This window comes from Neovison vison, chromosome 10 (assembly GCF_020171115.1).
Source record: "Neovison vison isolate M4711 chromosome 10, ASM_NN_V1, whole genome shotgun sequence".
NCBI classification, from domain to species: Eukaryota; Metazoa; Chordata; class Mammalia; order Carnivora; family Mustelidae; genus Neogale; species Neogale vison.
Window position 1 is genome coordinate 9,952,371 of NC_058100.1, and position 24,094 is coordinate 9,976,464.

The 24,094-nt window shown below is 44.6% G+C and overlaps 2 protein-coding genes across 8 annotated transcripts in view; one reads left to right on the top strand and one right to left on the bottom strand.

The window, feature by feature from the left end:
- AIDA (axin interactor, dorsalization associated) overlaps nt 1-5,394 on the top strand; it is a 39,388-nt gene extending 33,994 nt beyond the window's left edge. Inside the window, exons 8-10 of the mRNA XM_044266796.1 lie at nt 405-527; nt 3,376-3,493; nt 3,615-5,394. Coding sequence (XP_044122731.1) covers nt 405-527; nt 3,376-3,493; nt 3,615-3,711 — 338 coding nt within the window. The 3' untranslated portion in view covers nt 3,712-5,394. The remainder of the gene's footprint in view (nt 1-404; nt 528-3,375; nt 3,494-3,614) is intronic.
- A 1,776-nt stretch (nt 5,395-7,170) lies between these two features.
- MIA3 (MIA SH3 domain ER export factor 3) overlaps nt 7,171-24,094 on the bottom strand; it is a 72,752-nt gene continuing 55,828 nt past the window's right edge. For 5 of the 7 annotated variants that reach the window (XM_044266788.1, XM_044266790.1, XM_044266787.1 and 2 more), the window contains 17 exons: nt 23,288-23,359; nt 23,009-23,113; nt 22,206-22,328; nt 22,008-22,119; nt 20,668-20,723; nt 20,487-20,577; nt 20,227-20,365; nt 14,403-14,504; nt 13,675-13,735; nt 13,534-13,569; nt 13,391-13,458; nt 13,197-13,297; nt 12,913-13,050; nt 11,678-11,746; nt 11,479-11,558; nt 8,970-9,120; nt 7,171-8,000 (listed from right to left, as the gene is read on the bottom strand). In XM_044266788.1, the coding sequence (XP_044122723.1) occupies nt 7,690-8,000; nt 8,970-9,120; nt 11,479-11,558; nt 11,678-11,746; nt 12,913-13,050; nt 13,197-13,297; nt 13,391-13,458; nt 13,534-13,569; nt 13,675-13,735; nt 14,403-14,504; nt 20,227-20,365; nt 20,487-20,577; nt 20,668-20,723; nt 22,008-22,119; nt 22,206-22,328; nt 23,009-23,113; nt 23,288-23,359 (1,815 nt within the window). In that variant the 3' untranslated portion in view covers nt 7,171-7,689. Of the gene's footprint in view, nt 8,001-8,969; nt 9,121-11,273; nt 11,346-11,478; nt 11,559-11,677; nt 11,747-12,912; nt 13,051-13,196; nt 13,298-13,390; nt 13,459-13,533; nt 13,570-13,674; nt 13,736-14,402; nt 14,505-20,226; nt 20,366-20,486; nt 20,578-20,667; nt 20,724-22,007; nt 22,120-22,205; nt 22,329-23,008; nt 23,114-23,287; nt 23,360-24,094 lie in introns of all 7 variants that reach the window. The other 2 variants (XM_044266792.1, XM_044266793.1) reach the window with 1 other exon arrangement.

Genomic DNA, 24,094 nt, shown 5'->3' on the forward strand with positions numbered 1-24,094 from the left:
AAGTTGGAAAATAGGGGTAGGGGCCCCACTGTCGATATCATTCGTGTTCCAGATTTTTGTTGCATCCAGCAGTACAGCGGTGTAAGGAGGACAAAAGCTCTTTTCCCTTCTTAAAAATAGGGATCAAACTTTGTTGTCCTCAAGCTTTCTTTAGCACCTGTACCTGGCCAGGCTTCCTCCCCTGGCCCTGAGGCCTCTCCCAGACTCCGTCCTCCGCTCCCTCCGTGCGCCTCCAGAACCCAGCAGCTCCCTACGTCCCTGCTCACACCGGGGGGGCGGGGGGGGGTCTGTATCTGAGACTCTCTTCGCAGCTTTTGTCAGGCCGCTTTAGGAAACATAACCCTCTGTGGTTTGTTTGCAGTTTCCGAGTCTGTATGTTTGAAACTCTTTTTTTCCCTCTCTAGATCTGAATGGCATAGATTTAACTCCTGTGCAAGATACCCCTGTGGCTTCAAGAAAAGAAGATACATATGTTCATTTTAATGTGGACATTGAGCTCCAGAAGCATGTTGAAAAATTAACCAAAGGTTGGTTTGTGGTGGTAAACATTGGCTTCTGATGGCCAGAGTTCTCAGCTTGGGTTTGTGTGCCCGCAAGCTAGCGTGTGGGCAGAAGTACGTGTCACATAGTGTTTAGTGTCTGAAGTATCGGTTTTTTTAAACATGGGAATTAGGAATAGTATGATCTAGTTGTATAATAAATAGCAGTTATATAAAAAAATGTTCTTTGATTATAAAATTTCATCATCTTGGACAACAAAACAGAATGTCTAAATTTTCCTCTTACCGAAGAATGGAGGGAGACAGGCTCTGACGGTTTAGTCTCTGATGGGTGAAAGAATAAGTTGTTTTTCCAGCTGATTTTATTGGGCAGAAAGATACCATAAGTTGTGCGTAGTTGGCAGGAAGTTGGGAAAGGACAAAACACATTTTTAAAAAGGTGAAGTTACATTTCCAAGTGAGCAGGTTCCTGAGACTAAACGCTTTTCGGTGCTGCGTGCACTGTGGGAGTGTCTGCGTTCTAGGACAAGACTTCAGACTTCAGGATCCCTCCGTCACCTGAGATTGTCTTGCAGTTTTTGACATTTTCACACTTTGCAGGAAGCTTGTTTGAGATCTAGAAGTGCCTTTGGAGCCATTGCCACATTCTCTAAAATATGTGACATTTTACTTCTCCGATCTGGTGCTGCTGCCGCCTCGGCTCCGCCCCTGGAAGACTTGTGTCGTGGGCCTGCGGTGGGTGGAGGGGCCGCGAGTCTGAGCAGCAGCAGCGCCTGGAACCACGTTAGATGCCAGTGCTCGGGGCCCCCACCTCCCGGCAGACGACCTGACTCAGAAACCCACGGGCTCGGCTCAGCAGTCTCTGGGGGGGCTTGCACCTGGTTTTCATACACACCAAAGCTGGAGAATGGCTATTAGAATACGGAGAGGGTAGGCTTAAGAAATAATGTTGAAGAAATTTCAGTATGAAGTATTAGGCTGTCTGCATAAAAATGTGAACAAAACTGGGTTTTTGTTGTTTTTTGTTGTAAGTCCATTGCTTTGGGAGCGTTTTCTGATATGGGCGGGGCCTGTGGCGGGGGAGGTGTGGCGTTGGGAGAACGTTTTGTGGGCTGACTTCTCTGCCGCAGCGCACCGTGTTCTGGAGGGTGCATGAGATGCCGAAAGTAGAGCCCGATTTAGAATCTGTTCGTTTTCTCGAGCTTTGACTTTACGGTGTGCAGTAGTACCGTAGTTTCCACGGATACCCGCTGATGAAGATGCTGTGTTGATGTGTACAGGCATTTCTGTTCATCTCCGTGCACTCGTCTCCTTGTACGTTCCGTTGTTTCTTATAAATACCACAGAGAAGCTGTGCGCGCCCGGATGCAGGAAATAGGTGATCTACTGATGATGCAGATGAATAATGAACACTTTTTTGTTCCTTCACATGATGACATTATGTTTGACCTTTAGTATTGTTTTCAAATGTGACTTTATTCCACACTGATTCAGACCTGAGACATGGGCGCGATGACAAGGAGACGGGCATCATCGCTGCGGAGACGAAGAGATGGGATCGGCTGTCTGAGGAATCTGTGATGGTTTTTAATAACCAGCCGCTTCTGTTATTTCCGTGGGAGAGAGAAGAGAAGCTGCCCTTGGGCAGATACGGAGGGTCATACCTTGGGCGCTGAAAGTTGTCAGTCACTAAGAATTGTAACCCTCGTGTGGGGGCAGGGAGTAGATGGCCAGGTGTGCCTGTCTGTCCCTCAGCCACGTCCCACACTCTTGAGCAGTGGCTCTCTCTTTCCTCCTGTGACAGGAGGTGCACCATTTGGATCCAGTGCCAAGACAGCGCACACAGTTCTGAACGTTGTTAAACCTCTTGTGAGTTTTGTCATTGGTTTAAAAAGTCCTGGGTGTGTGTTGTCCTTAAAACGCAAGCAAGATCCAGCCCCATTCGGGTTCAGGCAGAACTAATAAGTAGCCAGTGAAGAGAGACCTGACTTCCTTCCAACTAGTTTCTGTGCAGCCTTTAGAAGTAAATGGCTTTGGGGCACCTGGGTGGCTCAGTTGATTAAGCGTCTGACTCTTGATTTCAGCCAAGGTCATGATGTCAGGGTCGTGAGATTGAGCCCCGCATGGTGCCGTGCTCAGCGTGTAATCTACTTGAGATTCTCTCCCTTTGCCTTTCCCCCTGCTCACACGCACATGTGAGCTCCTTCTCTCAAATAAAATCTTTTAAAAAAGAAATTGTTCTTGGCTATGTTGATGAGGCAGCTTGTTCTGTTCTAAGCTTCTTTTTGTGGGGAGAGCATCTCTGTTGGGCTTTGGGGTGATAAAAACATCTAAATTTCCCATTGCCACTTGCTCACTGGGGGAGAGGTGGAATAGGAACCGGCTGGCCCTTCGTTAGCCCTTTGTCTCCCAGAACATTTATAATTCTGGGAAAAACAAAACCGTGCTTTGAATACTATAAAAAGTCTTAGGAAACAGGTACTAATTAAAAAGTGAACCAGCACATGATTTATGTTTGAACTCCAAACCCCCCCCCCCAAAAAAAGTTGACTTTTTGAGCTTTTGTTTCAGGGAGGAGCAGTGCTTTAAGCTTGGATGTTCTGACGAGCCCTTACTGGGCTCTGCTGCTTGCCGAGCGTCTGTGGGTAACGTTCGTGCTTCGCAAGCATCCTCTGTGCTTGTTGTGTCCCTGCGTTCAGACGAAGGAGAGTTGGAGGGGACAGCTGCCGTGGGCTCATCGGAGAGACTGGCGGGGGGTCACCGTGTAAACCTGTGCCGACCGCTGCTGGCTCGGATGCGTCCACCGACGGGAGGAGACGAGGGGCACCGTGAAAACGCGCCATCCGGGCTGATGTGGTTTGTGTTCATTCCGCAGGTGCAGCTATCTTCTTTGAATTCAAACACTACAAGCCGAAAAAAAGGTTCACCAGCACCAAGTGCTTTGCTTTCATGGAGATGGATGAAATTAAAGCCGGGCCGATTGTAATAGAGCTGTAAGTGGCGCGCTCGCCGGCCTCGTACGGGCCTAACGCGGACTCTTCTCCTAGCGTGGGGCTGTAGAGCAGGCCAGTTATCCCCGTGTGTTAAACCGTGGCTTTTCTACTGTGGTTGCAGATACAAGAAACCCACTGACTTTAAAAGAAAGAAATTGCAGTTACTGACCAAGAAACCACTTTATCTTCATCTACATCAGACTTTGCACAAGGAATGATCCCGACATGAGTCACCGGGAACGTCCGTGAACTCTCCCACACAGTAGCAACCAGCCCAGCTCCGCGCAGCGTATCCCCCTCCACCGGGCAGGAGGCGGGCCGCACGGGCGCCGGCAGGCCAGAGCGAGCCCGTGGGATTCACAGCCCAGCACTCCACCGACCTAGACAACTCCTTTGGATACGGGCTTATTGTAGTTTTGAAACATGTTTTTACCTTTATAGTATTTGTGCAATTCATAGTCTCTTTTCTAACTCACCACTGTTCCTACCCCGCTTCCTGGAACCACACTGCTGGGGGTAGGATCTGCTCGTCTTCAAAAATTAATACAGCAATAAGAATGTGCTAGAGTTTACACATCCGTTCACTTTTGCTCCAGTATGCTTTTTCGGCTTTTTGAGTTAATGCCAAACTTTGGGCTGATGGGAGTAGGAGAGTATGAAACTGTTCTGAGAGGAGGGATTGGACCGCTAATTCTGCCCAGGGAGGTCAGTCTGGAAAAGGATAGGCTGCCCCTCCGAGGTGGCCTAAATTCACCCTGATCTCATAGTTTTCCTGGTTAGAAATCGTGTGCCTTGGCCAGATCAGTACCCAGGCGGGAGGGTTCCCAGGCTGTAGCCGTGATTTTTCCAGATGACCAGATTGTTTTTCTGAAAGAGCACATTTGTAGTCCGTTGATTAGCTTTTCTTCTACGTCACATTATTCTTCTTTCTGATAGTGGTTCTAGGGTTAATGATGGAACCATGTCGGAATAATTAGACTTCTAGATGGCTTTGTAACGACTTCTAAATCATGTAAGCTACACTGAGTCAGATGCTAGTGAGATGCCGCAGGCTAACTGCTGTTTTTCTGACAACTGATCGTGAACCCTTACAGTCTGCATACCTCTCGGAGTGGTGAGTATGCATAGTTGTTTTCATATAGGTAGACAGGATTGCCATTTCTTTCCTATGTAGATATATTGACTTTCATCCATAGGGAAATATGCAGGTCATTAGCTTATTATAATTTGACTATTTACAGTACTTTTGACTTAATGGGCCATAAATAAAACTTTCAGAGGACACTCAAGGCGGCTGTGTGACACACAGGACATTAACATTGGGGGCGGGCTCTCTGTGGGTTAGATACAGACCCACACGTTTAACATTCACTATGTTGAATGACCGATGCTAGCACGAGGGGAACGCAGCGCCAGTACTTGGCCTGTTTTTAAACTAGTGTAATAACCCCAGTCCTACAGTTCAATGTGTGCTTTTTGAAACAGCCGCAGTGAGGAGTTCTAGCCCTTGCACTTCAAGAAAGCTGGTCTTTACTTCCGGTTGTCTGTCAGTTCTGTTTAAGATGTTAAAAACTTAGAGCCTGAAAGAATTCTCAACCAAATTTAAGTCTTGTCTCTTGTATTAATTAGATTAATTCCAAAAATGATTCAGTCCACAATAGCTCAAGGGGATGAAGAATTTGCCTTAATAAATTACCTTGTTGTTCACTCAACCCTTAGACTTAGTTGTCAGCTCCTCAAGGGGGCAAGAACCACATTTTCTCCAAGTCCTGTATATGTTCTAAGGTGCTTGGCAGCACTCTGTACCCTGTGGAGTACTCAGTACCTTCTGTTTGATGTTGCTGACGAGACCTAAAAAATAATCCCTTAAAGTACCTACTATTAAAATGTAGCAAAATTGATCTGTTGGTCTTTCTCTTTTCTCATAGAGCGTAAGACATGTATGTCAGTGATAATTTATATGAAGAAGCACCAGCTGTCGCTCACATAAGTATGGTTTGTATGAACTGCAATGCCTTTCCGCAGTATTAAAGCAGCCTGACTGGAATGCTGGGTCATTAGCGTAGCTTTAATTCAGACCTGAATGGGGTGACAAGCGATCATCTGGAAGCAGTAGACACAGAATACTGTACTTCCCACAAATTATTTTTTACTGTCTAATGAAAAAAAGCAGCTACTGGATAAGAACTGTAGTAGAAATGCTCTCGGGCCAAAACGCTGCTACTTCATCAATGAGATGATTTTAGCAACTAAGACCAGACACACGAGGAGCTGCAGAAGCCCCGTGAAGCAGCTGGGACAGGGAGGCCGCCCGGGCTCTGCTGTGGCCACAGGGCCCTGGGAGGTGTGGAGAGGCGGTGTCCACAGCTCAAGGGAGCAGCACCAGACCTGCTCTGCACCTTGTGGACTCCTGGGAACAGGAGATACAGGACAAACACCGAGGTAAAAAAGGACTGACTGGCTTTGGCATTAAAATAGGTCTGATTTATCTTTGCAACTTGATTATCTTTGCTAGCAGGTGTCGCCTATTTCATTACTATCTAACATTAGCAATTATATTAACCTCATTATTTTGTGTCTTGAAGAGACTGACCTTACTCAGGAGTTGGATTTATGGTTTCAGTCTTACTTTATTGACCTGGTAAAAATAACCTCTGCTATTACCTGTGGAGGTATTCCTCTCTCGTCTCCTCTGTTCTTGAAATTAAATGGGAAGACACCTGTGATTTATCTTCCTGAAGAACTACTCATGAATTTTAAAGAGTTGTCTTCTTTCAGTGGTCCCCATCTTTTCTAAGTGTTATTGTCGGGTAGTTTAGTGTTAAAAAAAAAAAAAGTTTCACAGTGAAGCTTTTGTTTTTTATTTTATAGGGCATTCGGTAGTACTTTAAGTAGTAGAATGCTGATGGGTCATGGTCTGGGTTTTAATAGTATCATGACAGAGAACTTCAGAGAAGGGGAAAGTGTAGTCTAAGTAGTGAATACTACCAGCCTTTCGTAACTTAATCTAAATCCCAAAGATTGTTTAAAAAACAAGTAGTAGTAATAGGTATAGTAATACTTTAAATATGATGTAATCCCAGATTCCCATATTTACTGGTTTTTAAATCTAAGTGCCAATATTCAAATACTAATTTTGGAGTCGCAGTAATCAACAAAAAGAACCGTGGGCAGCCCACAAACCTTAGTCCTAAATCATTCTTTCTCATAGTATCGCACTCTTCTGAACTTTTTTGCCGTTTTCCTTGAAAACCAGAGGCAAGGTATGGGAGAAATAGGCTGTACTTTTTGAAAAGGAAATTTCCTTACTTTTTATGGTCACAACGTATTTTCTAGTTATCTGTAATGTACCCTTAATGCGAAGATGGTTGCAACCGAACCTCGGGTCAGACAGCTCTTGCTACGACGGTGAGCTCATGCTCAGAGACCATCGTCAGGTCGGCAGTGAGTCACCCGAAAGCGGGTGAATGCCGCCCCGAGGGGCCCGCTGACTTCTCTAAAGGACAAGGAAGACATCCGGTGGTTGCGGTGTTTCCAGGGGACTTCCGACTGCATCTCCCGAGCACTGAGCACCAGGGAGCGTGCTGCCGGTCACTGTGGGCAGCTCTGCAAGCCCCAGTTCACGCGGTTCCGAACGGTACGCGGTTTCGTGAGAAAACAATTCAATGAGACAACACTTGTAATAACCAAATTTTTATGAACTATTACTACAAAGAACTTCGGCAAGAAGGGAGACAAAGTGATCTTTTAGTAAACATTTTTAGCGTAACAGTCTTTGCGACCAGTATTTTAAAAAACCAAGCTAATAAACACCATTGCTCTGTGTTCAACTGGTGTACACTAAAAATAGGAGAAATGGAAATACATGTTGTTCTAGCATTTCCACAGGAAATGTTCATATTTCTATGACATTCTAAATTATTTAGCAGTTACATACGCTACATTAACTAAAACACAGGTATTCCTTATTGCACATTTCAAAGTTGTAAGGAGATTCTAGCTTATGAGGTGGTTTTTATTTAGGGGGGAAATTATATTTTTCAATTGTTTGGCTCAAAAATGCATACTGCCAGGGCAGCTTAATTCTAAAAACAAATCTTTTAAAATAAACTTTTGGATTCTGAAGCCAATGAAATCCTTTACTCTAACAAATGGTGCACAGTTCACTTTCTCAGACTAAATGTCAGAGGTCAGAGTTATGGGCTCTGTTTTAAAGCCTGTGAACAGTCCTGGCTACTGCTCTGAGAGGCAGGTGGGGGCTCGTCTCTAGAGCCAGAAGGTGCTAAGTCTCTTGCAGCAGGTGGAGGTGGATAATCCTGGGGCCCATGAGTAGGGGGCGGTAGTCGAGGACCAGGAATAAAGTATTCTCTTGGACCAAGAGGGCCTAAAGGTCTAAAAGGTGGGTGTCCTGGTAAAAATTCTCGAGGATCAAGAGGCCTGTCCCGTCTTCCAGGTGGAATGCCTGGTGCATATTCTCTCAAGCCTAGTGGTGGACGTAAAGCAGGACCTGGAAAAATAAAAAGTCCTGTAAATACATATGAACACATGTAAACACAGAAGACTCTGGATATGACAGTCTATAATTTCTCACAACTTCAGAAGTCAGGTGGTGGCATCCCTGACTTCAGAGACGAGGTGAACAGGTAAATTGTATGCCCGTGGCTGGGCGGCCAGGAAACCACACAGGCAGCATTTAAACATGGCTCTAGCTGGCTTGTGTTCTCTCTATTAGAGAGTTCTGCCATCTTTCTCTCACAGGGCTCGGTTTAACACTTCAAAGCACCCTAGCTTGTCGTAGCAAGACGACAGATTACAAAACAAGGGCTTCACTATAAGAAAGATACTTGATAAAGGGAAACTCCAGTGTCTGCCGCTGTGTCAATTCAATATGCAGTAGCTCCCCATGGACTTAAATGTGCCGTCCAAACCCAGGTGGTCGCCTGCTGGGGAAAGGCCTTCTAGCTCCCCCTAATCAAATTCAGCGACATTTATTAGGCATTAAACTTGACCTTCTCTAGAGCTAACACTTCCTCTCATTTACTGCCAAGGCAGGAAGTTTAAGTTGAACTGTCCCTCTTCTATACTTGACGATCCATTGTTTATGCTTTCGTCACAGTGATTACAAGCTTTACGTTTCATTATCTATCTACATTCTAGAGGACTTTGTAAGCTCTTGAGTTGGGAGAATTAGACACTAACAGAGGTGACTCCCACTAATTAGCCATCAGCAGACATAATATTTCCAGCTCTCTCTTAATATCTCTGGTCTACATGAGATCTACTGCCCATCTCTGTAGAGGGGGATTATGCAGCACCCTGTGTGTCCTAAAAATTGGAGGGGAAGTTAAGATGCACTGGCTTGTCTTATACTTTCATTACCTAGGCCTGTAAAGCCACTATTAAAATTTCAGCAAGGAACAGAGAGAAAATATGAATTATACTCTATAAGTCAATTACAACTATTTAATCGTCATACCGAATGGTGGAGGAAATGGCCGAGGCCCGAAAGGCCCGCAGATTTGAGGAGGTGGTCCATATCGAATAGGTGGTGGCACAGGGCCTCCCATGGGGGAGCTCATGAGGGGCACCCCTGGGAAAGGAGGGGGCCCTCTTGCAGCCACAGTCACCTGCAGAGCAGAAGCAATTACAGTTGTAAAAAACTCTGGTATGACACACACAAGCACCAACACCAGTAAAAGCTGAAACCCCAGGGTGCCCGGGTGGCTCAGTAGGTTAAGACCTCTTAGCCTAAGACCTCTGCCTTTCAGCTCAGGTCATGATCTCAAGGTCCTGGGATCGAGCCCCACATTGGGCTCTCTGCTCAGCAGGGGGCCTGCTTCCTCCTCCCCCTCTGCCTGCCTCTCTGCCTACTTGTGATCTGTCAAAGAAATAAATAAAATCTTAAAAAAAAAAAAGTTAAAACCCAATGAAGCAGATGTCCAGCATCTGTTCAAAGAACAGAACCAGTGCAACAAAACGTGATCCCCCCACCCAGGGGCGCCTGAGTGGCTCAGTTGGTTGAGCAACTGCCTTCAGCTCACATCATGGCCCCAGAGTCCTGGGATCAAGTCCCGCATTGGGCTCCCAGCTCCTCGGGGAGTCTGCTTCTCCCTCTGACCTTCTCACCTCTCATGCTCTCTCTCACTGTCTCCCTCTCTCAAAAAAAATATTAAAAATCTAAACAAAAACAAAAAAAACTTGACCCCTCCTGTCTGTTCTTGCCAGCAGCTTAGGCCAGGTTCACGGGACGGCACCAAAGCCAAGATGTTCGCTGGAGTTGCACTACTGCTAGAATATGCAAGGGGAAGAGAAAGCAAGAGGATGGCTGAAGGACACTAACAGAGGCGACTCCCACGAACACCATGATCGACTCCTAGGGCGACCCCTTCACCCCCACGTCCTTCCCATTGCCACAATAGTGCATCATTTCCATACTGAGCATGGACAGAACAAGGGGGCAAAGAAAGATCCACTGTCTGCACAAGTCACAAGGGCCACCATTCAGAGTGCCTTCAATCTCCTTTCACATCTTCTCTCTCAGCCTCTGAGCAGGAAGATTTCCTGGTTTAAACGAGGGCACAGACTATCAGATCATTTGCTGACGGTCACACGGCGTGTAAGAAGATGTTGCAATTCAGGATCAGGTCTGCCTCCAAGCCTGTCCTCCTTGGGCCTGCACTTCCCTCACTAACAAAAGGAGCTCTGCTCTCAGGTCCACTCCCAAAGGGTCTCAGTTGCAAGCTGCCCTGGGATAAGACGAGCTCCAGAGGGACGCCTGGGTGGCGCAGTTGGTTGGACGACTGCCTTCGGCTCAGGGCGTGATCCTGGAGTCCCAGGATCGAGTCCCACATCAGGCTCCCAGCTCCATGGGGAGTCTGCTTTGCTCTCTGACCTTCTCCTCGCTCATGCTCTCTCTCACTGTCTCTCTCTCTCAAATAAATAAATAAAATCTTTAAAAATAAAATAAAAAAAAAAAAAAAAAAAAAAAAAAGACGAGCTCCAGAGATCTGTGTCCCCGGAGTCCTGCACTGAAACGTGGAAGCATTTTCCAACAGAAACGATGTTCTATACACAAGGAGGCAAGCACAGCACCAACATTTACCTTCGTGCACCAGTAACGCTGTGCCTTATAGTAAGAGACACTGACCTTTCCCATGGGAAACTGGGTTGGAAATTCTAAATCGTCAGATCACACACACTCTGACTCAGCACACGGAAGCACTGTGAGCCATGCTCAGAGCACCAGCGCGGCTCTCACAGAGAACACACTTCTGTGCGTGGTCCTGAAGGCTGCTGCTGACAATGGACACAACAGCAATGACAGGTTTTTAGGGGTCAGCATTTCACTTCTGGCAAGCATTCTTCCTTTACCAGTCTGTAAGTTCAGGTCATTCAAAGCAGGGTCTGCCTAGTATACAGCTGGAGATATTCAGCACACTTGCAAATGCATAAACGGGGAATTAGGCTATATATAATTTACTCTGCCTCAGAACACTGGACGCCAAAGCACACACAGCACACAGTTGCAGTGATGACTTTCTGCTGCCTTTAGTTACAACAGATGTTCCCTACTGGTTAACAGCCTGACCCAAACAGGGGGGAAAATACCCCAACCAGTCAGATTTCAGCAATCCAGCAACACTTCCAAGTCAAGAACAACAGTAGGATCAATACTGCCGTGCGACTCAAAGCAAAGCAGATTCGTGTCATGCTCCTCATATCCTTTCCAGAATTATACCAAGTAACAGCTCAGCTCAGTCCTCAACCTCCAAGTACTTACTACTACTGACTGCTCAGCCACAGATGTACTGCTGGGAACTGAAGGGCCTTCAGGGTCTTGGGGAACAGTTTGCTTTTTAAAAAAATGAGATAATATAGCTATAACACACAAACAAGAGATGGATGACGCAAAGAGAGAGTGTTGTAACAAAGTTTAAGGTTTCCTGAAATACCTAATTACAATTCAGAGCAACTGTGGAACTTACCTTGCCTTCATCCATCATCTTAGTAGGGGAAGAGCCTCTTGAGCTGCTGTTCATCATGGGAGCTGCACCAGATCCCGGATCTGCCAAAGGCCAGAGAACGGATTTAGACTTATCCTGACGTATATACTCTTTGAGGAAGAACTAAGAGATCCTCTGCCCACTTCATGGTTTTAGACCCAAACACACTCAGGTCCCTTACCAGAGGCAGACGGTTTCCCAGATGCCTCAGATGACCATCGAGGACGAGGTAGAGGTCCATCCATCGACCCTTAAGATAGAAAGAACAGAACCCTTGCATGGATTTTTCAGAAGAAACAAACCAATTGTGGACAGGTCAGGGTTCAACTCTACCTAGAAAGCAACATTAAAAATGGCTCTCCTAATACATAAGGGGAAATCCCAACTTAGGCACAAAGCTTAAGAATTAAAACAAGAAGGTGCCTGGGTGGCTCCGTTGGTTAAGCGTCTGCCTTCAGTGCAGGTCATGATCCTGGAATCGAGTCCCACATCAAGTTCCCTGCTCAGCTAGAGTCTGCTTCTCCCTCTCCCTCTGCTGCTCCCCCTGCTTGTGCTCTCTCTCTAAATGTCGAATAAATAAATAAAATCTTAAAAAAAAAATTAAAATAAGAACTGTTGGATTCAAAGATCAGCAATAAAACCTGCATGTTAATGGCACCAGCTGGTGTTTGAGTGACAGGCCTGATACAGTTGTACAGGCTGATGATTTCAGTCTGTATGATCTGACTTCCACACCTCAACAAGTATTACAGACATATCTTTGATTAGAAACAGACTCCTAGCACTGTGTATTAATGAGAAATGAGTGTATGCTCCAGTAATTATATAGTCTTGAAGCTACTTTAATATCCGAGAGGAACGCCATAGTTTTTACTTCACAGTAAAAAAGTAAAAAGCAAACAGTTACACTTATATATTCTTACATACAAATGCATTTTATGTATTTATAATACTTAATATATGTTACAGTAATATTAGTAACAATGCTTTCTGTTCTAAAGCAGATCTTGCAGCAGACTACACACCAAAACAAACGAAGACATTTTCTTCCCTATACTGGACAGACCCAAATTCTAAAAACACTGTTTGCATTAGAATTCTCAAGACAAACCATAAGAGACTCTTGACAGGAAACAAACGGAGGGTTGCTGGGGGGAAGCGGGGCTGGGGAATGGGGAAGTGGGTGCTGGGCATTAAGGAGGACACATGCTGGGGCGAGCACTGGCTGTTATATACGTAAGACTGATGAACCACTGAACTCTAGCTCGGAAACCAGTAACATATTCTATGTTAATTAACATATGTTAATATATTATATGTTAATTAACTAAATTTAAATTAAAAAAAAAATCTTAAATAACAGGGGCGGTCATCCTCTAGAAAGAGTTTACTACCAGGTAAAATGTGAATGCTCACCAAATTCACCTCTCGGCATCTCTCTTCGGTTAAGTGTAGCGGACAGAGGCCTCGCCGGCGGGTCAGCCGTCGGTGGAGGGGAGCACTCCCCCCCACTCACAGGAGAGGGCCCGAAAGAGCCATTCTGGCTTAGAGGACCTGAAGACGACGAGAACTGTTAGCACCCTGAGGCAAACTTTCTTCCCTTTAGTAAGTTCATCACAATGAAGATACACAGAACCAGAACGTAACGCACACACACTCCGCACACAGCCTCAGGCGCTGCCCCCCAAAGTGCGGCCCACCTCTCCACGGAGGGTTCTGGGTGTTGGGCCTGCCCGGCCTCGGCTTCACAATCACAGGCTCTTCTTGCAGCGCTGCCATCTTCTGGGATAATTCCAGTAACCTTGAATACAGAGAAAAGACAACCTCCATTCCTTAGGCTGTGCCTCTGGAAACCCGAGAGCACGCCGAGGAACCGGGATTCCACATCACGTACTTGTGTCTCAGGTTGGCGGCTTCCCTCTTCTCCTCCGTGATAGCTCTCTCGGCAGCACGAGCTTTGAGCTACGGGAGACAAACAGATCCTAATCAGTGCTGGCACGCTACACACGAAATAAAGGAAAGGACAAAAAGTCTTACCCAGTTATCATGAGCTTTCTTCTCATGGGTGGCAATCTGAAAGACAACACGGGGACAATGGCATGTGGGGACTCGTCGCGGCCACTGCCGGCGTCTGTCTCAGTCACCGAAGAACCCGCAGCCGCAGGGGAGGAGGATTACCTGGGTTTTGAATGAGCGCTCTGTCTTCAGCAGTTCCTCCTCCATCTCTGCAATTCTGCGCCTAAGAATCACACTTGCTTTTACCAATTAAAGTGCAACTAAAGAAAATTTGAAACCGTCTCACCACGTGCCCCTTACTGCGACACCTGCGCTCCCTCGCAGAAATACTCACATGGTCACAATCAGAGAGAAACACGATCAAAGCTAAGACGACCTAATTTCCTTACTATTTAATGGCAGGAGCGCCCGAGTTGACACACTGTAATTTTCTGGGCTGTTCTTCAACACTCTCGAGCAATCCTGCTAGGACACTCTTCCTCCACTAAGCTTTTTTCTTCCTTTAATGACAGCCACAGAAACTTGCCCAGAGCTGTGACTATAGCTCTGTGGTACAACGGCTGTAATGATTTCGGATACACCACTACAGCAAGCGGGCTTCCGGAAAGAATTCCTCCAACACACAGAACCGCCCAGCACGAACCAAGTTCCCGGACGGTCCTGCCGGCACTGGGTAGGTACACGGCAATGGCTGTTAACATGACACTGTTCCCTTCGTTAGCTTAAAATGCATTTTTTCTCATGGGAATTAACTATTCATTTTCCTAACTATTCAGTATCCTGTGACCATTTACGTTCTCTGCTGTTTGGTTCTACACAATGTAACACGGTTTTTAAAGACGTCAACAGCCGTCCCCCGGCACGGACCCCACTCTCGAAGCCGAACTCACTTGTAGATTTTCACTTCTTCCGCAGCCAGAAGCGCCTTCTCGTCAGCAGCTGACAGCCGCTGCTCTCTCTCCTGCCGCTCATACTCTTCCTGACTCAGTTTCCTAAGACAAAATTGGCTGTCAGTCAGACAGGTTTCTGTCTTCCCAGCAGTCTGCCCAAATGCCCCTACTCAAACATCACCTCCCCTCCCCGCTAAAATGCAGAGACAGACAGAGTCACGGAAGAATTCAAAGCTGCCACTCCAGGATAAAAATCAATCTCTGGCCTATCAGCAAATCACCTGCATTTTTTAACTTCTTGTAATTCTTGACACACTAGAAACTAGTTTAGCAAATGTCACTCTATGCCCACCGACTAGTTTCTTGTGCTTAACACAGTGAAAGGACATTTTACTTGACAGTGTAAGGCCAAGGCTGATCGACTTCACACCATTAAGTTTCTCAGGCCAAAGCAAGGGGTAATTACTTCTCCTATTTCTACCAGAGGAAAACCTGTAATTACTTCCCTTGTTCTACCATGGAAGGACTGCCTCTTAATCCAAGATGGGAGCTGCAATAAAATAGCCAGAGAAAGAAAGAGCCTTCTAAGAGAGTCTTCTAGCTTCTAAACCATGTAGTTAACCAACCCCAGAACATTCCTGTACTTCAGATATGGGACTCCTACTACCTATTTCAGTGTATTTCAGTGGCATGATGACTCAAGAAAGAAAAATCTCAGTATTAGCAATGTCTAGTGAATAAAACAGAAAAGGGGGCACCTGGGTGGCTCAGTGGGTTGAGCCTCTGGTCTTGGGCTCAGGTCATGATCTCAGGGTCCTGGGATCGAGCCCCATGCTGGGCTCTCTGCTCAGCAGGGAGCCTGCTTCCCCCCACCCCGCCGTCTGACTCTCTGCCTACTTGTGATCTCCGTCAAATAAATAAAATCTTCAAAATAAAACAGAAAAAGAATCCCAGCTGTTCCATAATCAGGGTCTTATCTACTGGAAACTGGTTTTGACCCAATTAAACTTCAACCTCCAGATGCCCATCTACAATAAATCAATTGCAATGGGAACGTTTATGGGTTGAAAAATGCTATTTTGTTACCCTTGTACATGTTTGGCTACAAGTCTAATTCAGAAGACCCTTAACTTGAAATTTGAATTTCTATGAATCAGAAGCAAAATGAGAAGAGCTACATGGTTAAAAGGTTTAACAAGGAAAAAAAGGTTTATGTATTCTTTTATAACTGCCCATTCAATACTCAGCAAAGTATTTTACAAATGGCTACACTATACTGGCTACCTCCTGAGATGCTAAGATAAAAGTACTGGCAAAGTACTATCCCTGCACTAACAGAGCTCATAGCTGAATATGTGAAAGATACACATAAGAACAGAAAAATCCCTGACTCTGGCTTAGGAAGAAAGGTGAGAAATGGGAGGTCTTGAAGAAAAGCTCAATCAGAATTTTTTTCCCGGTAATGAATAAGCTGATCTGAAAATACTGAGAACAATTAGAACATCGGCTAAAAATAAAAAGACTCTGCCTGAAGACATCAGAGACTTAATATATTAGTTGACAAGTTAATATATGAGGCCAAGCTCCAGGAGAAAAAGAAATCTCAGAATTACAAGAAAGTTTGGCATCTGAAGCCACCTTTCTCCCAGGTTCATTCCATGCACTGAAGACCATGGAGACTTAAGAAGACTGTGAAGAACTTTCACCAGATCCGGGTTCAAAGAAAAATGGAGTTCAAGGTCGCCAATGAAGGGGACCGCCAATCAAAATCCGAGGCTTTGGGTTTGGACTAGAAAGAGCTGTGCAAACAGGCAACACAGTGTCCTTTGAAGGGACAAGGCCAATTTTAAATGACATAAATTGCCGACTGGATTAAAGTAACAACCTCATGTACAAATAAACTCAAATCTTTTCCATAGGAAAATAACATCATCCTAGACCTCTAGCTTTCTCTACGGTTATTATAGACAATTTTTGCCACTCAGTCAAAACTGACCAGGCACTCCACAAAACACCGAGATCAAATCTAAAAACCAAGAGTGATGGACCCATAGCTGAATCTTTACAGACTTTAAAATAATTATGCTTATAGGGGCACCTGGGTAGCTCAGTGGGTTAAAGCCTCTGCCTTCAGCTCAGGTCATGATCCCAGGGTCCTGGGATCGAGCCCTGCATGGGGCTTTCTGCTCTGCGGGGAGCCTGCTAACTCCTCTCTCTCTCTCTCTGCCTGCCTCTCTGCCTACTTGTGATCTCTGTCTGTCAAATAAATAAATAAAATCTTAAAAAATAATAATAATAATTATGCTTATATAATCAAAGTAAAAGTCAAAATTATAAATTTTAGCAGAATCTGTAAAATTGAAATATAGTAACTGAAATTAAGAATTATTAATAGGGGGCGCCTGGGTGGCTTGGTGGGTTAAAGCCTCTGCCTTTGGCTCATGTGATCCCAGGGTCCTGGGATTGAGCCCCATGTCAGGCTATCTGCTCCACGGGGAGCCTGCTTTCTCCTCTCTCTCTGCCTGCTTATGATCTCTGTCTGTCAAATAAATAAATAAAATCTTAAAAAAAAAAAAAAAGAATTATTAATAAGGGCTCCTGGGTGACTCAGTTGGTTAAGTGCCTGATTCTTGATTTCAGCTTAGGTCATGATCTCAGCTCATAGTGTTGAGTCCCACATCAGGTGCCTCACACAGAGAGGACTCTGCTTTAGATTTTCTACCCTCCCTCGCCCCCTCTGCCCCTGTGCATGAGTACATGTGCGTGCACGCTCTCAAACAAATAGATTTTTATTTAAAAGCCCTCAATGAATGATTTTAGCAGCTGACTTAACAAAGTGAAGTGAGACCTTAGCATATGAGACAGGTCAGAAAAAACGCCATTCAGAATGCAGCAAATCAGGTAAGAATGTAGGAGACACAGGGGAAATATTAAAAAAATTTAAATAGAATCTTATAAAAGAGAGATTAAAGCAGAATCAATATACAAAGCAAGGTCCCCAAAACCAAGAGGTGCCAATGACCCCAAGCACCATAAATACGAACAAGATGGGAAGAGGGCAGACAAACAAAAAATGCACACACACGCCCTCACACCTGAACACCTCCCACTAACACTGCTGAAGAACCAGAAAGGATGACTGAAGGCTCCAAGGGCAGCAGTGAGACACTGAGGAGGGAAAAGACAATGGATACTGGAATCCTCAAGGGAACTACAAAACCAGAAGTAACTGGTTACTTTCAAAGTAATGAAATTAAGTAACTGCGAGCATCTCACAGCCAGCAGAACAATCCTTAGAAAGATGTTATCATACAAGAGATAAACTGATCATATCTGTCACTCAAGGATGGCCTTCGAGGAGAGTGAAAGAGACCTGCAGTGAAAGACTACAGACATGGGCGAGGCGGAAGAGCTATAGGAACTATGCAAGTGTGTGTCAGCAGAATGAACGCCGGCCGGACCGCGATGCAGTACGACACTGAAACGTCTCTGGAGTGTAGGTGTAGAGGAAATGACGATGTCATTCGAATAGCATCTATGTCAGACGGGAGCTAAAGCCCAGAAAGAGGCACACTTATTCATGAATATCACACTGTAACAAGTTCAGGACCCATGTTATGGTCTTTAGGGTAAGTATAGGAGGAGAGAAAGAGCAACCTCTAACTACCAAGCCTTAAAGAGCACGAAAGCAGAATTATGAAAAATACTCCAATAATCCAAAAGACAGAAAGAAGGAAGAAACACAGAAACACAGAACAGACCATCAAACAGAAAGCAAACAATAACAGGTAGATTTAATTTTTTTTTTTTTTAATTTTTAAGTAATCTGTACACCCAACATGTGGCCTGAACTCCCAACCCTAAGATCAAGAGTCACATGCTCTACCAAGTGAGCCAGTTTGGTGACCCAGTCTCACACATAGATTTAAACCTCTGTGTGTGTGTGTGTGTGTGTGTGTGTGTGTTGAGGAGTCACATAGAAAAAATGTGCACTCACCCAGTCTCTACAGCTACATACCTATTTATGTTACAACAGACTCCAGAAAAGTTTTTTTTTAAAGATTTTATTTATTTATTTGACAGAGATCACAAGTAGGCAGAGAGGCAGGCGGAGAGAGGAAGGGAAGCAGGCTCCCCGCTGAGCAGAGAGCCCGATGCGGGGCTCGATCCCAGGACCCTGAGATCATGACCTGAGCTGAAGGCAGAGGCTTTAACCCACTGAGCCACCCAGGTGCCCCCAGAAAAGATTTTAAGAAACATAAACGTTTCAATGGGCAGAGACTGCCAGGTGGAGAAACCATGAAAGGGTATTTTTCTGCAGAGAAAGCAGCATACGTAGTGACAGTGAGACTCAGAGTGGCATGAGGAACTATGTTCAGTGTGGCTGCAGGTTGGAAAGCATCAGAAGTTGCTGCAGGAAATGCACCTGGAGAAGCAGCTCCAGACAACTGAGGAAGTGTCCTGTGTGCCTGCGTGAGAGTCTAGAACTGATCCAGAAGAGAATGGAGCCCTGCTGACAGATTTTAAACACTCGAGGCCATGCAGGGACCTGCACTTTAAGTGAGTTCACTCGAGACTGAGAATGAATAAGAGCCTGGAAGGGGGATCTGAGAAAGGGCAGGTGATGAGAGGTCCCATCAGGGACTGTCAGGAAAGAGGATGTGGACCTGAACTGACCCCAGGCTCTGGAGATGGAGAGCACGGTACAAACCACATATGCTGGACGGACCAAATAAACCAGTGCCACAATGACTATCATGAAGAAAAACAACTGTCATTTAGGAAATTATTATTAATTTATTAATTATTTTTTATTAATTATGTTGTATTAATTAGTATTATTTCTGGTGTTAAGAAATACTCTCCAAAAAAAAAAAAAAAAAAGGTAATGAAATTAGGAATATTTCTCTGAAAACAGGCCAGGTATTTAGAGTTGGCCTGAACAAAATCTAGAAAATCTAAACTGACTGCACAGTGAGCAAAGAATCCGAGAAAACATTAGTGGTCTGCTTTCGATGTTTCATGGCACCAGGCAATAGCAGCCTGAGCATTTAAAAAAGATAAGCTTTGCTCAGCAGAATAAGCCTTCTCAGAGGCCTCCATAGATCTATTTTTGGAGAATTCCTGGTAATTTTGTGGAGGAAAAAAAGTTAAAATGAACTACAAAAGTCTATATTTCAAGAAACACACATAACTCCAGATTTGAGATGGAGATTTCAAGATATTAATACCTAAATATACACACAGAACAGGTACGTCTACATTTAAAACTCCAAACACCCTCACCACAATTACAGTATGTAATGTTTAACCTGAGCATTTGTCTAAACTCCAAAACTTAGGATACCTTCAAATAACTAAATTTTTGGAGTGTTCATTCTACTAAACATCGTGTCCTACAAATCACTCGGGATTCTCAAAGGCTGTATTAAGCAGCAGTAGAAGAGGGGCGCCTGGGCGGCTCAGCTGGTTAAGCGACTGCCTTCAGCTCAGGTCACAATCCTGGAGTCCCGGGATGGAGTCCCGCACATCAGGCTCCCTGTTTGATGGGGAGTCTGCTTCGCCCTTACCCTACACCCCCATGCTTGCTCTCTCTCCCTCAAATAGAGCAAAAGAACAGACACAGGACAAATTGCACTTACTCAAAATGCCACAAAGAAAGTAAAGTACATGGCAGAGCACGAGAGGGACCGGTTCTTCACAGCGCACATGCCACAGCAGGACCGCCGCTCCAGTAAACCACTCCCGTCAAACCACCCGCAGTCCAGTAGTGCACACACTCACTCACACGGCGAGACCGCTAACGACTGGGCAGTTATCTTACTTTTGCAGCGCCATCTCCTTCTCCTGGTACAGCTCATTCAGAATCTCTACTTTCTGCCTCAGGGTTTGGCACTCATCCTCCAGGATGGCTTTGGTTGACTGCAGTGAATGGCGGTCATCTTCTAACTTCTTTATTTGGTCTGGAGAGGATAAAAGGGTTGAGCTGGGCGTGTGCACAGGGCTCACAAATTGGTGGGGTCGGGGGGGGGGCGGCTGGAAGGAGTTAGAAACTCAGCACTTTCTTCTCAGGAAGCAGCCTACCTTCCAGGTTACACTTAGTAGACATCGAGGCTCTAAGCTTAACTTGTAGAAGTTTTAGATCCTCTTCAACTACTGAAACTGCAGTTTGTGTCTAAAAATTCCAACAGAGAAAACTATTCTTACAAGGGAGGCACAATGAGAATTCAAAGGTACTTACAGTACTCCACAGAAAAGCTCATACCCGAGAAATGTCCATCATCTGCTTAATTTGATTTTTCACTTTCTCACTCTGGTCACCTAAAATACAAAAAGCTTTAATTGCCTTTTCCTCCTTTGCTTTTTAACTGTATTTTCTTGATTTCTCCAAAAATAAACAATTATAATTATGTTCAAATATTCAAAGGAAAAACAAATCAACCAAGAGAACTAATTAGGCTCCGTTTTAAGAGAATTGCAAATTCAAAAAGCGAATTCCCAGTCTGTACAGCAAAAGTGTTATCTGTGCCATTCTCACACAAGAAGGGATGTGTGAACTAAAGCTCTTTCTTCTCGTTCAGATCTGTGTCCACCTGGTCATGTGTCTTATTTAGACAGACTTCCTCTTCCATTCTCCCCTTGACTCTGCTACCAGGCATGGTTGAAAATGCCCACTGTGAAAGCAATATCCGATTTGAAAAACATGTCCAGAAACATGTCCTTCATCAGTCAACACTGCTACCCTTCAGCTCCACTCTCACGGCCTTCATTAGTGTACGGCTCTCCCGACTTCAGTACTCTTGAAATCGGTTAGGGGCCTTAAAACTGCAGAGCTACAGAGATGATGAGCACTAAGTTCAAAGGTCATCTCCATGGCAACAAGACACAGATTCCTCCTAGTGAACAGTGTTCAAACTTACAGGTCTAAGTCACAGCTCTGCTGCTCTCGCGCTAGTGCAAACAGTCCTCAGGGGTATGGAAAAGCGGTCTATGTCCATTGCACACCCACTGCTATACCACAGCCCTGCGACCCACCTCTGCCCGGTGCACAAAGAGGTGTTTCTAAGTCCAGTGACCGGCATCTACAGCTCTTAATGCTTAAGTTAATCAAATCAGGGGACGGCTGGGTGGCTCAGTCAGTTAAGTGGCTGCCTTCGGCTCAGGTCATGATCCCAGTGACCTGGGATGGAGTCCCAAATCGGGCTCCTTGCTTAGCAGGGAGCCTGCTTCTCCCTCTGCCTGACAATCTGGCTGCCTGTACTCTCTCTCTCTCTGAGATAGATAAATAAATAAATATATAAATAATCAAACTTTAAAAAAAAAAGAAGTTAGTCAGGGGCGCCTGGGAAGCTCTGTCAGTTAAGCATCTGACTCTTGATTTCAGTTCACATCATGATCTTGGGGTTCTGAGATCAAGCTCTGCATTGGACTCCTTGCTCAGTTGGGAAGCCTGCTTGAGATACTCTCCCTCTCCCCTGACCCTGCTTGTTCTAAAATAAATCATTAAAAAAAAAAAAAGAGGAAGTTAGTCAGCCAAAAGGAGCATCAGTGTACTTAAAGACAGGAACACAAAAAGAGGTCCAACCTCCCTGAAACCAAACTTACCTCCCACTTCTCCATTTGCTAATTCATCCAACTCACTTCCTCCTTTATTCTGACCCTCAGATTCAGATTCACAATCTAACTGATTCAACTGGGTAATGCAGTTAGTCAAAGCCTAGAAAAGAAGCAAAGGGACATTAGAAAGAGCTTCTCAAATAGATTTCATGAGGATTAAGCATGTAGTCAAGAGAATAAACTTACATTAATATTATCATCTTTGTGAGAAAGAGCTACTTCCAAATTTTTCTGAGATTTCTCAAATGCTTTGATTTGGTCACTGAGCTCAGCATGTGATTTGCTCCAGTCTTTGATTTCTTGCTGCAACTGAAAAGTTAAAACACATGAATTTCCAAAGGCTAGGGCTCTTGCACTGGACACATCAGGAATATGTGAATGAGACAGGGAAGCAGGGAGCCATGCTATTCTTTGGCCTGTCTCTATGGACTGAGGCCTTCGTGATGGGAGAGGGGAGAGTGGCTCCTACCCTCAGAGCTGCAGTAAGCACATGAGATGAGAGCTGTCGAGGAAGTCAACCCAGTTACTGCAACCTTCAGAAAACTGCAGCCCATTCAAATAATTCACTTTCACAGGAACAGAAGAACACATTTCACTGTCTCCCATGTCCACACTCCAGACCACATAACCTTCCTTTTGTCAATAAAGCAGTAATTGCTCAAAGAAGGGTTAAAATTCACAATTCTTTGGTCAAGAAGCAAATCCATCATCCCACTGAGGCTATTCAAGTTAATAATTGGTTGGTATTTGACAAGACAAAGACTAAAAACACTCTGACAGCTATAAAAAATTATAGATAAGAACAGAAAATCTAGAACAGATGGAAAATATATACATGCACTCAATTTTGGAAGCTTAAACTCTGCATATCTAAGAATAAAATTCTGCATACATATTTCATTTCCTTAAAAACAGATCTGAGAAAAGAAACTCAAGGGGTAATGATACTCAGTCCCTTCCTCCACATAATCTAGAACATTTTTCTTTACCTGTTCTTTCTTCTTCTTCAGCTTAGCATTTTCCTCTTTAATCCGAAGGCATTCAGACTTCACCTTCTCTTCACTAAGTTTGGCTTCATTAAGCGCAATCTGAACCTAATGCAAAACACTCCTATTAGTGAGTTCATTCCAAAGGAGGGGTATTACACTTTCCCAATTAGATATCATGTAGTTTTCATTTATTGCAAATTCTAGCACATATCAAATGTTTGCTCCTCAACAAAACTAAGACACCCTATTAACATTTTGCAGAATTAAAGGCAGCTTTACCTCTGAAAATTCTGAGGCATTCACTGAAATGACATCCTTTAGCGTCTCTATAGATTTCTTGCTCTCCGATATCTGCAATGTGGAAGAAAAACACAAAAAATGTATTATGATTTTAGTATAAATGGTAGGATATGTGCTAAAAAGATGAAACGCTATCCCAGAGCCATCGCCTACATATTAGGTAAAAGCAGGTGATTCAGTGTTAGCTGGGGAGAAAAGTCAAGCCTGTAAAGAGGTAAGAAAAAAATAACCGGAGCTCTAACTGCGTGCATCTACGACCTTCCTCGCCATGAGCTCATGTGGTAGGTAGATGACCAGACAAAAAGGTGAAAAAAAGCAGGGAGGAAAAAAAAAAAAAGGGAAAGAAATGTTCAAGTAGTCTAGTTGAAATCTACTGGCAGAGAAAAAAAAAAAAAAATCCCCCAGTTCACCTTAAAAATTCTCTTGCCCGAACTAAAAGTGGTTGGACTTGAGGACAGAGAGACAAATCTCATTTATGGAAGAATTCCAAATAATCTGTCAAGGTACTGCGTCCTCAAGGAGGTAGAACATACTCTTCACTCTTTTCATCCCAGGCTGGCATAGGTACTTCCTTCAGAAGTGAACAGTACACCAAGAGTGGGAATGGGTCTACTGAGAGTAGAGAAACCGGGCAAATACCTGGCCAGGTAGGTCACAAGCTCAGCTGGGTGTGCAACATATGGGAACTCTCTGCAACTTCCCTGTAGTTCTTAAACGGTTCTAAAAGGCTTGTTTTTAAAAGGAATCATGCAAAACAAAACAAAGTACTAGAACTATTCAACAGGG